This window comes from Dipodomys ordii, unplaced genomic scaffold (assembly GCF_000151885.1).
Source record: "Dipodomys ordii isolate 6190 unplaced genomic scaffold, Dord_2.0 Scaffold53, whole genome shotgun sequence".
Taxonomy (NCBI): Eukaryota; Metazoa; Chordata; class Mammalia; order Rodentia; family Heteromyidae; genus Dipodomys; species Dipodomys ordii.
The window spans coordinates 3,106,180-3,122,177 of record NW_012267269.1 but is presented as its reverse complement, the minus strand read 5'-3'; the positions used below and the strand labels follow the sequence as shown (position 1 = coordinate 3,122,177).

General features: G+C 38.1%; 1 protein-coding gene across 2 annotated transcripts in view; it reads left to right on the top strand.

The window, feature by feature from the left end:
• Nucleotides 1-61: 61 nt before the first annotated feature.
• Bnc2 (basonuclin 2) overlaps nucleotides 62-15,998 on the top strand; it is a 426,707-nt gene continuing 410,770 nt past the window's right edge. The window contains exon 1 of one of the 2 annotated variants that reach the window (XM_013020752.1): nucleotides 62-173. In XM_013020752.1, coding sequence (XP_012876206.1) covers nucleotides 171-173 — 3 coding nt within the window. In that variant the 5' untranslated portion in view covers nucleotides 62-170. The remainder of the gene's footprint in view (nucleotides 174-15,998) is intronic. The other variant, XM_013020751.1, reaches the window with a different exon arrangement.

Below are 15,998 nucleotides of genomic sequence, written 5' to 3'. Positions count from 1 at the left end.
CGGGGAGTGGCGGAGGCGGCGAGCGCCGAGCGGCCCGGAGGAAATCGGGAGGGGGGAGGGAAAGAAAGGCCGAGTCTGCGGGAGCCCCGGCGGCCGAGGGGCTGGTCCAGGCGCGGCCGCTAAGAGGAGACCAAGAGGCGGGGGCTGCACTTGACAACCAGCATGCCGAGATGGTAAGAAGTTTCCACCCTCCTTTTCCTTTTCCTTTAAAAAAAAATTCTGGACTTTGGAAGAAATGACCCCGACGCCGGAGCGTCCCCCGGGCCGGCCGGGAGCGGGGGGCGGTGGGATGGGAATGGAGGGGTGTGTATGCGGGGGGGTGGGGGTGTCGTGTCGGCCTCCCCGGGCCAGCGGCGTGAGGTGGAAGCGGCTTGTGTGTGGGGTCGCTTTGAGGGCGGGCAGGGGAGAGGAAACCCGGTCCAACCTGGTCCCAGCTGTGCTCCCGAAATCCTTCCCTAAACTTGGCCCCAAGTTTCCGAGGCGAGCTCCAGGTGGGAGGGCGCGCGAGTGAGCGAGTGCGTGTGCGAGCGGGGTGGCTCCCGCTCGGCCCTCCGGCCAAGGTGAGGAGCGGAGGCTCTTAGGGAGTTGGGGACCGGCGGGGGAGGGGGAGAGGATGAGGGGTGTGTGTTGGGGGGGGACGCGGAGGATGAATGGAGCGCTGCTGTGAGGAGCTGGGGGCGCAGAGGAAAAAGCGCTTGGGATCCACGGTAACTTTTATCAACTTGCGAGCGAGTGAGGGACGAGTGGCCGGGCGTGGGGTGCCCAGGGCGCGCCGGGGGTGCCCGTGCCGACCAGCCCGGGGTACGGCCACCGGCCCAGGACACGTTTGGCTCATCCCCCCCTCCCTTCGTAAAGTGAGGATGGTAAGAAACCTTCCTTCAGGTTTTTTCTTTGCTTTCTTTTTCTTTCTTTCTTTCTTTTTGGAAGAATGCGCAAAAACGCAGGGCCAGAGAAGCCACCTTGGATATGCACGTGTGTGTTATTTCCCAAGTGCAGTTCTAAGACGTGTTTTATTTAACACATTTGATTGGAGGGGGGGGGATCTGGGGCCAGAAGATGGAGCAAAACAAATATTTATTTTTTGATCCAAAACAAAACTACATAAGATCTACAGGGAAAGAAGGGTAAGATTTTTTTTAAGTTCCAAGTCCCAGTGTTGGAGGAAATGGGACTGACATTGCGAAGCAGCGAGAAGCCCGCAACAGCCCCTCTCTCTGCGAGCCGCTTCTCTGCAGCGAGGACTCCTGGGGCAGGGAGTCTGCCTGAGATGAGCCTCTCTGTCCATCTGCTCTCGGGGAGTGATTTGTTAGAAAAGGGCCCGACCACTCCCTTTTAGTTACCGTCCACCCCAGCGTGGCTCTTGTTACCTCCTCCCTAAGCATCTTGATCCTCTGTGTTCCCGTATGTAGATAAAATATAAAAGAAAAAGGGTGATAACGGGTTGGTTCCCTCCCTTCTTTCTCTCTTCCCCTAATGTGACATCTCTTGTTGCAGTGATCAAAGTCACAAGTGAGGTGTAGGAGATGCTACTGTCAAAATGCAGGCACAGACACACACGCGCGCACACACACTCATACACCAATGCGCCCAGGACTGTGGTTACAGTGAACGCTGACAGAAATTAAAGTGGTTTTGAAAACAGCATGCGATTTATGATGGTTCCCATTTACCCCAGAGTCAAGCTGTTGTAAAACTGATGTACAAAAGACATCATACAATAACCTTGGGCGCGTAGGATTAAAGTGCCAGAAAGTGGCCTGTTGCATTTTTTTAAAATTGTACTCCATGGACAGTTGTAGTTGTTGGAACCCGTGTTTAAGCAAGGCATTAAAAATATTAAATATGTCCATTGAGAGCTGGAGAGATTTTCATCTGATGGCATTTTACTGAAGAAAATTGTGCAAGCCAGTGTAGGTATTATCTTTCTTTTCTTTTTCCCTTAGCCATTATGAGCGTTTGTCTACACATCTATCCCTGTATACTACTCACTTTCAACAGTGGCAAAGATGATTTGTCATTCACTATTTTGTATTCTGCAGTTTTAAATATTACTGTGCATACATATACATGCTTTAATTGCAGTTTACTTTTGGCATTAGTACTTAGTGTGTCTGATCTGAAGAAGGACTCTAGTAGTGAGACCTTGTACAAGTTAATAGAACTTCCTTTTACCCTTTGGAATCACACACGCAGAAATCCCTTGTGAACCTTTAGAGAGGCTCTGTGTTTTATATCATACTTGTAGCTGTTTCATTTAAGCTGTTCAGTCTTAATGAAGTTCTTAGTTGTAGCTACTCATTGTGTTCCCAGAGAGCAGTGTATTTGAAATCCAGATTGCTAATCACTTTACCAAAGTATGGGAGTATCTTCACCTCAGGGAAGTAATACTGAGCATGAATGTGAACTTTATTTAGAGGATCTTGTGAGATAGGTCTGAAATGCCACCCACATCCATTGAGAATATTAAGGGGGTTATGTTTGTGTGTAAAATTTTGACTATGAATTGACCCCATGTGATTTTTAAGATAAATATTTAGAGACTATTAATAGCAGTAGTACATTCTTAATACCTTTTTTTCCCCTCCTACCTGAGATGTAAGTTATCTGTCAGGCAAGGATATGTGATTGCAAAAAGAAGCAGACAAAAGCAGAGCTGACTATTGCTGTATTAAAATGTAAGTGTTACAGTTTGAATTTTCAAGTGAGAGTTTTTGAGTTCAGTGCTTTACATAACATTTTGTCCTAATCTTGCTTGCTGTCAGGGATGTTTCATGGTTGTGCAATTGCTGCAGTCAAGAATGCCAATTTGCATTCCAGGAGTGTCATTTGATTACTTTTATCTGCGCAGCTCCAAGACCGGCCCAGACCTCTCGTTTCATCTTGCCATGTCACGAGTCAATGCTGTGTCGTCTTTTCAAAAATCTGCCTGATTTAGACAAGAAAGAAAAGTACTTTCATGTTGCAGCCGCAGTCCCCTGCTAACTTGTCAGCAGCAGGATATGATTCACTTGGGCCCAGAAGAATGGAATAGAGAGGCGGGTTAGGCCGTTCAATAAAGCCCACGGACAGGTAGTGTGTGACATCCCCAGAGAGCCACAGTTAATGAAGAACAGGTCTGCTTAGTTCTCCACAGGCTGACCTGGTGCTGTCCCCACAGTTTTCTCATTTGATCTTTCCCAGCAAATTGATCTTTTCTTGTATTTTTTTTTTTTTTTGCCTTCCAAGTTAGTCCTTGTGGGACTGAAATTAGCAGAGCAACTTAAGTTGGATAATACAGCTGTTCAGAAAAGAAGAAATTGGACACTGGCGCAGAAGAAGGATGGGGGTGGGAGGGTAGATGGAGCTATTCTTTTTGTTGTTTCTGGGAATATTTCTTACATGAAGGGAGTCCAAAATAGGTGATGACTTGGAGCCAGTGGTTTCCTTTACTTGTAATTTTAGAGTTAAGGTTCAGCACTGTTTTAAATATCCTGTAAGTATTTGCAAGATGGCCTTAGTGGGTGTGAAGAGTTTGATGTAGTGTTGTCCGTACTCTCACTTATTTGGAGTGATTTGCCAGTGGACTTTGGCTTTTATGGCTATTGTAAGATGGACTAAATATCAATGGCATAATTCAACTATATTATTTATGGTCTTTTAAATAACTACAATACCCAAATAACCAATACTGATTTACAGAAAAGATTAAACAATAAAAAAAGTCATTACCAGTGTTGTATATAAATATTACGGTACATGAAAATGTTTTCTGCAGAGTACCACAAGCATCTTTGTTTCACGTAAACTCTGCAGATACACTGTTAAATAGTTTCTCTCTGCAAGATTGTGTGTTTAAATGTAATCTTTTAGAGTTCAGACAAATTCGCAGGTTTGGAATGTGGATGTTCACACACTGTTTTTTTTAGATTTAAATTTTATACACTGTGCAAATCTAAGTTAGAAATGTGTATATAGTTTATACAGGTTAGAGTTTCACTACAGAAAATTGTGTACACACAGCTTTAGTTGGAAGCAATTAATAGATTCTTTGCTTGATGCATAAATGAAGAGCAATGCTTTTTTAATTCCTCTGCAGATGGTCTCATTTACCATCTACATCCTGACAAGAAACAGAGTTGAAAACAATATTTCTTGTGGAAGGGGAGGCAGTCGTCTCAAATCTTTCCTTGTTGGATAAGAATTACATACAATCATTGGTTGGTAAACTCCTCTCTAAAGAGCTAGAGGGAGCCTCATGATTTTATTAGATATACTTAAGGCATTATATAAAAAAAGAAAGCACTCTGGCAATCAGAATGCTGTACAAAGTAGCTAATGAATACTGGCTTGGGGTTTAGGACTGTAGGTGCTGTTTCATATATATTTTTAAATTTTCCATTTTTTTTTAAAGAAGGACAGAACTTTCAACAAGAACGGTTAATCAGCTAAGCTTTCTAGGATTGCATCTTTCAGGTGATTTGAGGATCAGTGAAACTGCAACCAAATACATTTTAAGTGTTTTGGTTTGCCTAAGTACTGTTTTGTCATTTTGTCACCTGATGAGTGACTTTCATCTTGTGGGAGGGGCATTGCCTACCTTCCAATTTTCTATTAAAAGTACCTTCTACCCTATCACTGAGAATGGGATATCTAAGTTTAGTGTACAGGGGCTGCCCCCTTCCCATATATGATGATTTTGAAGTAGTTTTATGTTCAGTTGCTATGTTCTAGAGAGAATATTTCTCCAAAATGTATTTCATGTTATAAGCTTACATAAATGGTGAACATTGATAATGCTATTATATTAGGAATCAATCTAAATTTAAAGTGTAGGACTTAAATGATTTCAAATGTAATATTGTCATTTAATTTCACATTTGTTTATCAGTCTTTTCACTAAAATTTGTGATATGTTTATAGTAAAGAGCCTTTGATCATAATTACTCCTTAATATTTATATACTAGGTTTTAGGAGCATTACTTTGAACAAATTTTTTTTTACCATTTAAGTAAATAATATAATCCAGTGAGATAAACTGCCCAGATTTGTCTTTTTAAAAAAAATCTCTTGCACAGTAGCTCTCATTATGTTGCTAGCCAATAAAAGTCTTTATTTGTGGCTTATTAGAACCCTCAGTACACTCAAAAGTTCAGCTATAATTTAATTTGGCTGTTCAAAGAGCCTTCCTTGTTTTAAAACATGTTCTCAGTATTCCTTTGCCATTTGTTGTGAACCTATGTTCTAACTCATCCATATGCATAAAGATGATATTATGCTACACATCAGTTTAAAAGTTTTTGCCATAGCAGTGATGTATTTTTTTCTTTTAAGAAAATACATACATAACATTCTTATTTTTTTCTTGTAATTTTCCCTGGACTTCTTGCAGCTTTTTATGATTTAAATTATTTTGCTATAATAATTTAAGTTAATTCCTTGAAGAATACAACCTTCTCTTAAGGTGTAGTGAGAAGGACACTAAAAGAAAAAAATAAGTTCAGTATTGAAGAATTCTAGTTAAGGTCATTTCACAGTTATAAGCCCCCTGGAATTACAGTTTTCCTTGTTCTTTACAAATTGCCAGCATGATAAATTCAGCTTCCTGAGAGTTACTGTTGGGAAGTTTTGCAGAGTAGAAGATGGCTTGAGAATTTTGGTGGTATTTGTAACAAATCACACCCACTAAAGACTAGAACTCTGTCAGGAAGTCTTCCCCAAGGAAGTCAGTGGAACTGCTGAATGAGTCAGAGCGTATGTATTGTACCAGTGGAAATCACATCAAGCCAGCCTTCTAGATATAATATTTAATAGTTGTCAAAATGTACAGTATTGTCTTGGTACAGGAGGTGCAGAGTTCCTTCTTTTTGTGTTTAGTACAAAGATGTAACAACCCACACAAAACATTTTTCTCCTATTATGACCTTACATTTGCCAAAGTGCCCCATGCTGAAATTCCTTTTCAGTATCTTTTTTTTTCAGTCCAAAGCCAGACATGTACCCAGACACAAAAGCCTCTGTGTATAGCAAGCTGTTTTAAATATTGTGACTCGATGATGTGCTGTCCTTTCTCTGCTTGAGCCAAGGATCTCTGCTCAGTGTCTGTGGATTACCAAGCTCCTTCTTTATTGTACCTCTTGTCAGCTATTCCTATTCATTTAACCTTTCATTAGTGTCTGTGCAGCTTCACTGTCTGGAAAGGCAAGGAAAAACCAAAAGGCCCCACTGTCACAGTTATTAGATTTCTCCGTTACATCCCAGCAACCATAAAGAAGTAAGAGTCGACACTATTGTCGTGCATGCTGCTGTCCTGGGGTGCAGCTCTTCTGTGCATGTCAAGGACATGTGCCACATGTTGATATGCATCCCAGGAATAAATGCACGACACGGGGAATAGGCCGACACTGGCAGTAATGAGCTTTGTAGGAGTTATTGCAAAGACCAACAGTTTGTGAAGGAATTTTGCTTAACAGGCCAAGGAGATAGACAGGGTCGAGGGTTGCCAAGATCTGCCTGTGTGGAGCTTGTCAGTCACATTGTTTTCATCTAAACTTCATTTGAGGGGAAAATTGAATATGTTTGACAGGACTGAAAAGTCTTATTTTCTTTTTTAATCTCTTAGGATAAAGGTGATCTTTCTGGTGACTATTTAGTGTATTACAATTTTTTGGTCTATGAATGCTAGTGATTTCTCTTAGTTTTTATATGACTAAGAAACAAGATATTTCATAGGGTTGTATGTGTATTTAAAAATCTGTGCACAAAATAATGTGGCCCATTAGTTTTCTTATAATACTGTGACCTTCTTTCCGACCTCCCTCTAGGAGAGCCATGTATCATCACTTGGTTTTATGTTAGCATGTGTTTGTTTGTTTGTTTAATTTTTAAAATATTTATCCTGTTACCAGGGCTTGAACTCCAAAATGTGTAGTGTTTTCCGTGGGCTTGCTTGCTCAAAGGCTGATAGCCACTATGTGAGCCATAACTCCAGCCCATCTTTTTGTTGGTTAGGTGGAGATGTGGTCAAGTAGACTTTTCTGCCCAGGCTGGCTTCAAACCACAAACCTCCGGAGAGGAGTAGCGAGGATTACATCAGCTCCACATGCACTGGAACATACTTTTAATTCCAGCACTTGGGAGACTGAGGCTGGGAGATCCTGAGTTTGAGGCCAATCCAGTCTACATAGCATGATTCTTTCTTATATAAAACAAAAAAGTTGAGAACACAGACCAACAGTGAATATTTGCCTTATTGCTGTGGGGTAAAGGAGAAAAGATATGCTCATAGGGTCATTTTTCAGAATGTGGTAACTACTAATATTTGCAGATTTTGGATTGGGCAATATATCAACATCTTAGAAGACTAATTAGAAGTTTTAGGAATCTTCCAAACCATGAAGGTGTGATGGTGCATGCCTGTAATCCCAGATGAATAGGAGATTGAAGCAGGAGATTACGTGTTTGAGGCCAACTGAAGCAACATTTTGGGTCACGCCTCAATCTCCAAAATAAAATTAAAAAAAAAAACCACCAAAAATTTCTTGAATAGAAAATGTAAATGATAATTCCTCCCTTCTTTTTTTTTTTTACATAACAGTTTATTTGACCAGGAACATATTTGGGAACAAGGATGACTAAAGTATTTTTTGTTTGGTCTTAGCCAAATGCAATGGCTCCTTATTCCTATAATTCTATTTCTTCAGGAGGCTGAGATCTGAGAGTTGCAGTTCTTACACAATGTTTACAGGAAAGTCCCTGAGACTCTTATTCATAATTAATGAGCAAAAAACTAGAATTAGGGCTGTGGATCCACTAGTAGAACCCTAGCCTTGAGCAAAAACACTAAGAGACAGAGCCCAGGCCCTGAGTTCAAGCCCCAGTACTGGCGCACACAATTTGTTTTGTTTTATTAATTAAAATAATTTGTCAGTTCATCATACTCTTTAGGGACTCTCTTTTCTTTCCAAATATATTAATAAAGCCATAAGTGTTAGTATACACCAATAACACCTTACTAGAGAGCCTGAGTTATGAGGATCCCTTGGGAGTAGGAGTTTAGGCAAGATAGCAGTACCCTGTGAAAGAGAGAGGGGGGAGAGGGAGAGGGAGAGGAAGAAATAGACACACAGAGACATATCAATAAGATACACACATGTGTGATTAAGTTAATCACATAAAAATCCCTACAAAGTTGTTTGTAATTGTGATTGGACGCTACTTTCCTTAGCCAAGGCTGACTGTTTCTCCTTTTCTTTCCTCCTTCCTTCTCTCCCTCTCTCCCTCCTTCCATCCTTCTGTTCTCTTCTTCCTTTCCTTGGTGATGGGCTGGGGAGTGGACCCAGGATCTCACCTATGTTGGACAATTAGTTCCTACCCAAGACTTAACTTTTTCATACTCATAGTTTAAGATTTTTTGGGGGGAAGCTATCATTGTGTCTAAGTTTAATTCAGGATAGAGAGAGGAGCTATCTTTCACATTTATTTTCTTCCATCCCACACCTAAAAGGCAGGATGTTTCTGTCCTGGTAAGCTAACATTCTGTAATTACTAGTTAAGTACCCAGCTAGCCCATGGCCATGCTCCAGGCTCTTAGCAAGTAGGTAGAAGTACTGTGAAATTGACCAGTATTGTGTAGTTGAACAAATTTGCCTTAATCATTTAAGGTAACCTATTACCCTTCTCACAAGCAAAGAAAGAGTATTTTAACCTTCCTTCATCTGCTAGCTCTGTTTCTATCCATTATAACTTGTGTTAAGATAGTAGGGGTAGAGGAAAGAGGGACTTGTGAAAATGAAAGTTACAATTTTAACCTCTCAAAACTAGAACAAACTAGACCAGTGCTATATGGTAATTAAAAAGAAGGGAATGTGTTAGTAGCTACTCTGCTGGTTTCTGTACCTGTTTGTCCCATCAGTATCCCTTGACAGATGTAAACAGCCTAGTACAAGGTTTCCAAGGCAGGACCCATTCTACTGCCCCTGAGGTTGAGAGTCTTAATTCCCTTGTGGGCAAAATAAGTGAGTTTAGTCATTTCTAAGTTTCTTTCCAACTGAGGCATTGTACATTTTATCTCATAATACTATATAATCATAGCAGTTAAGTATTTTATTATTCATTTTAATGTCTTTATTAAAGATAAAATGATAATGGCTTTATTAAAGATGTCTTTGAGTAGAATTCACATATATACTTATTTAAATTCATATTAATAATATTCCATTTTATGGATTTGTTACTTCCTACTGTATTTTTGACTGTTATGGGTAATGCTCTGAGCATTTATGAACAAGGTTTTGAGTTTTGGATATAATGTCTGTGTTGTTTTAAAAAATGCCTTTAAATAGTTACATATATATTTGTATCAGAAGTGTAATTGATGGGTCATACAACAAACTCTTTTAACTTTTTGAGGGACTTCCTAATTGTTTTACCAGGCAACACCAACCTTGTAGATATCTAACCATAATCTTCCTTCTAGTCTTCCTCATCCTCTGACACTTGTTATTGTCCCTTTTTAAAAAAAAAAAACTGATACATGGTCTCAGTATGTAGTCTACAGTGGCCTGTATCTCACAGTCCTCCTGCTCCTCCCTCATAGGCCTGAGATTACAGGCCTGTGAAGCACCATGACTGACTGGTTTGTCTTTTTATTTTAACCATTGTAATAGCTATGAAGCAGTGTGGTTTTAGGTTTTGGGTTTGAGGTTTAATTTTTAGGTTTTAGGTTTTAATTTTCATTTCCCTGATCAGTAGTAACGTTAAATACTTTTTTTCCACGTACTTATTGACCATTTGCATATCTCTTTAAAATAGAGAAATACTTTTTTGCCCCATTTTTTTCATTTGGGGTTTTTAATAGTTGTATGAGCTCTTAGTAAATTCTGGATATAAATCTTTCATTGCAAGTGTTTTCTCTGATCTTGTGGGTTTTCTTTTTACTTTTTGAATGGTGGCCTTTGAAACACATTTGAAATGTTGATGAAGTCCAGATTGTTTTATTTTTATTTTGTTGTTCTTGCTTTGTGGTATGCTAAGAAACCATTGTTTAACCCACGATCATAAAGCTTTATACCCGCATTTAATTCTAAATGTCTTATAGTTTGAACCCCTGCAAGACAGATTCATGATCTCTGATCCATTTGGGTAGTGCTTATATTTGATGTGAGGTAGGATTTAGATATCTGTTCTGAGTGACATTAGTTGAAAAAAATAGTTCTCCATTTAATTGCCATTTAACCTGTTGAAAGTTAACTGCCTAGTAGGTGTGACAGTTTATTTAAAACCATGGTTTCCATTTATCTGTATGTCTGTCCTTGCTTTCCATACCACATTGTCTTGACTGCACTAAGATTTGTGATGAAGAAGTTGAGTCTTGCAACACTGTTGCTGTTTTTGAGATTAGTACAATATCATTAAGGTCCATCCATATGATCAGATTTTATTTTTTTTATTTTGATTGTTTTTCTTAAGCCAGAATAACATTTCATTGTGCACAGAGACAACATTTTCTTTGTTTGGCTGGAGATGGACCTTTAAGTTACTTTTAGTTATATCTGTTATGAATGATAGCTGCTATGAATTTGGGCATAGAAACAAATATACTATCAATGATAGCTTTAGATGAGCAGTCAAAAGTAAGATTGCTGGACCACATGGTGGTCCATTTTTAAATATGTTGAGGAATCTCCATACTGCTGTCCATAATAGCCACATCATATGTTCCTACCCACAGTGCACAAGCAGTTTTGTATATTCTGGATATTCATATCTTATCATAAATGAAGTTCACAAAACTTTCTGCCTATTCTGTAAGTTGTTTTCATCCTGTTGATTGATTCCTTTGCTTTTATGATGAGGGAGTTTTCAAATAGGATGTAGCTCCATTTGTCTGTTCTTGCTTTTGTTGCTGTTAGCGGTTTACACTTAAAGCTCAGATTCATCTGATCCTCAAAAGAGTGAGGACTACATTAAGAAAGTACATTCCATTGTTTAGGTTAAAAAAACTCTGGTGGTACTCCAGGGGACAAGAAATATGTCATTCAGTAGCCAAAAGATGATAGCTACTACTTTCCTGTGAACAACCTGGTTTTACTTTGATGTTTCTTAATTATCATTGGGTTTAAAAGCATTCTAGGTGTTCTGCCTGATAACAGACACACTTCATGCCCTGAAGGGTGGAATTAAGTACCTAGAAATAATTGTTTTTGGTTTTATAAATACCTCAAAAGAAAAGGGAAAAAGAAACATTATTGATAAAATTTGTCTTCCTAGACATCTCGTCATAACTAGAAAAACAGCATCATAACTAGAAAAACAGCAACAGAGATGAAACTAAAAATTACTATAGGCTCTCCATACCCAAAATATCTGATCCAGTTAAGTTTTAAGATCTGGCATAGTATGTTTGGAAAAACAGTACTTGTTTTATAATCTACCTGGTGAATTTGTAAAGGAAGTAGAGAATCTTGAGAGCAAGTAAAAGGTAACTTAATGTGGAGGCTGTTAGGTTGTATCATTTTTGAATTAAAAGGAATATTTGTTCTAGTAAAGTTCTTGCTATTTGTTTATGCTAACAAAGGCATATTTCCATCTAAGAATTTTTTCCTGTTCTACTGTTGTGATAGGCCAGTCATGTCTTAGCTGAATTGTTGGTTTTTGGTCTTCTGTTAGTTACTTGGGACAAAGGTTTCATCATTATTTGGCATTAACTATTAGCTACAAGGGTAACTGGTCAAATTTATATTTGGAGAGTATTTTTCTCTTTATAACTGTTTGTATATGTAAGCAATGATTAGCCAATTTAAGATGCACATCATGACAGAGTTTGAGGATTTACTTCTTTCCCTTTGAATATTTAGGTAGAATTTAAGTTATATAGTTTTTGGTTATATATAAATTTCTCTTTTTTTCTGTGGTAATGGGAAATAATACCAGGTAATTGTTCTACCACTGAGCCACACCTCTACTTTCTCTATATATTTATCATTATATGATATATTTATGTCAAATATATAAATGCTATTAAATATAATTATATATGTTGTTCATGTTAGTAAAAAATGTTTCTGAGCCAGGCACTGTGGCTCATGTCTGTAATCCTTACTACCCAAGAGGCTGAGATCTGAGGATCACTGTTCAAAGACAGCTGGGGCAGGAAAGTCCATGTGACTATCTCCTAATTAACCACAAAACCTGAAGTGGATCTGTGGCTCAAATGGTAGATCACTAGGCTTGAGCACAAAAGCTCAGGGACAGTGCCCAGGCCCAGAGTTGAAGCCCCACAACTGGCAAAAGAAAAGAAAAAAAAGAAAACACATCTATGAGAAACTAGTTGTTTACACCTTCCACATAGGGTTGGGTTAGAAGGCAGAATTACAATATATATTACAATTACAATACATGTCCAAACCTTTCCTCATATATATATATATGTATATATATATATATACATATTTATATGGCATTAGGCATTAATGTATTTTGATATTGCAATAAGTATTGCTTGGCACTTTTGTAGTATTAGGTGTAGTATGTCATAGATGAACAATAGTATGTTGAATGTTGTGTTGGTATTATTACTTTTTTAGAGTTAATAAATTTTTATTTAATCATTTTCACATTTTGTGATTCCATCAATGTGAAGTTTAAGATTTCTCTTAAAATCTGGGATAGCCTCTTTTGAAAGAAACAATTTAAGCCACACCACTGCTCAGAAGGCTGAGATCGGGGGATTGATTGCTCTGTCCAATTCACCAACAAAAAGCTGGAACTCAAGTGGCAAAGCACCAGGTCCAAAGTTCAGTCTCTAGTACTAGCATGTGTTAGTATTATTATCAAATTGTATTTCCAGATACCATAAATCTTTAACGATACTTTTTAGGTTTTAATTATTTTTTTCAGTACAGGCGATTGGGCCTTGTAAACAAGTGCACACCTCTTGAGTCAGGTAGTATGTCCTCCTACCTACAATTCTAGTGTAGTCTTCTGACCTATTCCTCCTCAGTAGCTAGTATTACTGATGTGAACTATCATACCCAGCTAGTTTGTTGAGATGAGGTCTTGGTAACTTTTTTCCATGGCTGGCCTCAAACCATGATCCTACCAATGTCTGCCTTTGGAATATCTGGGATTACAGGCCTGAAACATTACTTCTGTATCCCTAGATTATTCTTTTAGATAGAACATAGGTAACTTTTTGCCCTTGTTATCCTCAAACAGTTTTTTATCTTCACTTCCTAAACAGATAGGGTTACGGGTGTGAACTACCATGCCCAGCTCTTTAGTTAGGTTTTGATGTTCATGTTGTATGTTTGTGTAAGTGTACATTTTCCAAAGTATAACACAATTTCCATTAGTTTTTATGGCATATAGGATATTATATGTTGTAGGTATAATAGATGAAGTAGAAGCAATAACCCTAATATTAAGCGCAGCACTTGTGATGTTCCTATTGATACTTTCTGTTGTAGCTGGAATGACAGGTACATGTTACTACATCCAGTTTTGTTGTTGTTGTTGAGGTGTGAAATCTTGTGAACTTTTGGATCGATGCTGGCCTGGAACTGGAATCCTCTCACTCTCAGCCTCCTACCTAGCTGGGATGACAGGCCCATATGCCAAAGTGACCAACAGTGGATTGGGATGCCATCCCTTTCTTCAAACTGCCATCTTCCCAATCTCTCTTTCTCCAGTTGGTATTACAGCTAAGAGCCATTGTGCCTGATTCATTATCTTAGTAGAATAACTGTAATCTGAGGTCTGACACTGGCCTTCATAGTCCTAGGAACATAATTTTATAAAACATTTTTGAAAGAGACCAGTACTTCAGAGCTTTTTCATTTTGTGAGGATTACAGGTTCACACATGCACATCTGTGACTGTGTTTCATGATAATGTGTATGTATCTGCTTGTATTACATAGATAGTACATTCTTTCCTTTGTGGTCAAATTTAAGTGGGTGTCAAATTATCATGGAAATATTGTTCAGTATGAGTTTGGAACCTGAGCCGAGAACATTAGGATGGGGATGGGGGTCTTGAGGCACCTCATCCTATCAGACACCTCAGATGTTTCCAGTGCACACTCCTCTCCAGGACTGTGCTTGGAAGAGCACCAACATTTACCACTCTTCCTTTTTATTTTTCTGTTTCTCATTCCCCTTTGTGGTTGACAAACTCACAGATATTAGTCTACTGTCCTTGGAGCTACTTGTTAAGGTGACTTTGGATTTTTTTAAGGATGTGATACAGATGATAGTCTCCATTTCACTCACTTTTAAATCTCTTAAAGGATACCTTATGTAATATGTAACATGGTTTGTGTGTGAGTAGTAAAAATGGTGGGAGGCCATAGGAAAAATGTTCTGGGGGAGAGAAGCTGTTCATTGTTTAAGCAAAAAGAAAAACCAGACTTTGCCTCTAGTTGTTAAATACTATGTATAGCAAGTTTCCATCGTTCAGTACATTGTAAGACAGTATCTTAATATTTGACCCCAGAAATAGGTGGAATAAACTGCTTTAGAAGTCATGGGGCAGGGTGTTGTGAAACCCTTACCTGGTACAATTTGATACACACTAATAATGAAGAATAAAGTGGGATGTTTAATCTGTGCCTGCCTTTTGATGTGACAGACAAGTTTTCAGGGGCATTCGGCTTCTCTTTTTCTCTTTTTAAATATTTTTTATTATCTTTAGTTGTTCAAAGGAGTTGTCATTCAATAAAGCAGTTTATGAAGACAGTGAGTCTTGATCAATGTTATCTCTTTCAACCTTCTTATCCACCCCTCCCACTTACCTCACTTTTCTTAATTTTATAGGATATGTATTGAATTATTTTACCATTTAACAAAGCAGTTTATGTATACAGTGCGTCTTAATCTTTGTTACCCTATCAACATTTTTACCCCCCTTTGACCCATCCCATCCCTTATTTTTCTTAATATTGTGGTATACACAAGAATTCTTGACTGTATTCCTCCTCCTTCCCTTCATTTGTCTACTCCTCAGCCTTGGCCTCATGCCTCTCCCTGCTTTAAAGTGTCCATTTCCTGGTACTTAATTTTGTTGGGCTTTGACATAATCTTTCTCAAGAATTATATTATTTGAGCGTTCCATAGAGTTAGTTAATTCATTTGTTATCACTTGCATACAACCCAGTGTATTTACTTACTAACATATGGGCACATTCTAATTACCACAAATGAGGGAAACCATGTAGCCTTTATTCTTAAGAGTCTAGCTTACTTCACTTAATATTTTTCCAAGTCTTCCCATTTCCTTATGAATGGTATATCATTCTTTCTAATGGATGAATAAAATTCATACACACACACACACATAAATTTCCTTATCTATTCATCCATGGAGGGGTACCTGGACTGATTCCATATCTTGGCTATGGTAAATAGTGCTGCAATGAACATGATTACAACCATGCTCATGTAGCCTTGTTTGTGCTCTATTGGATAAATACTCAGGAGTAGAATTGTAGGGTCATAGGTCAGTTCTATGTTTAGTTTTTTTGAAGACCCTCCATACTGCTTTCCAGAGTGGTTGAACCCAACAGTTTAATACTGTTCCCTTTTGGCCACATCAACATTTGTTATTATTAGTTTTCTTGATAATGGTCATTCTAATTGGGGTGAAGTAGAATCTCAGTGTTGTTTGATTTGTATTTCCTTTATGGCCAGAACTGCTGAGCATTTCTTCATGTGTCTGTTGGTAATTTTTACTTCTTTCAAGTGCACTCAGATTTTCTTTGCTATTGTATAGTTAGGGTTAAGACTGGATATTAAAGATTCTTACTAATATTTCACTTCAAGTAATGTTCTTATGCAATATATTATTTTGTGATTGCCAGAAAGGTAAAAAAGCTAAAGCTACACTTTAAAGTTGTTGATCTTATCAACGATTACTTTTAAAATTAGTTAATTTTAATTAATAATTACCTTTTTAACTTTCAAAATTTTGTTTCTTATAAAACACTTTACTATCAAGAAAAACTATGCAAAGGTAAATGTAT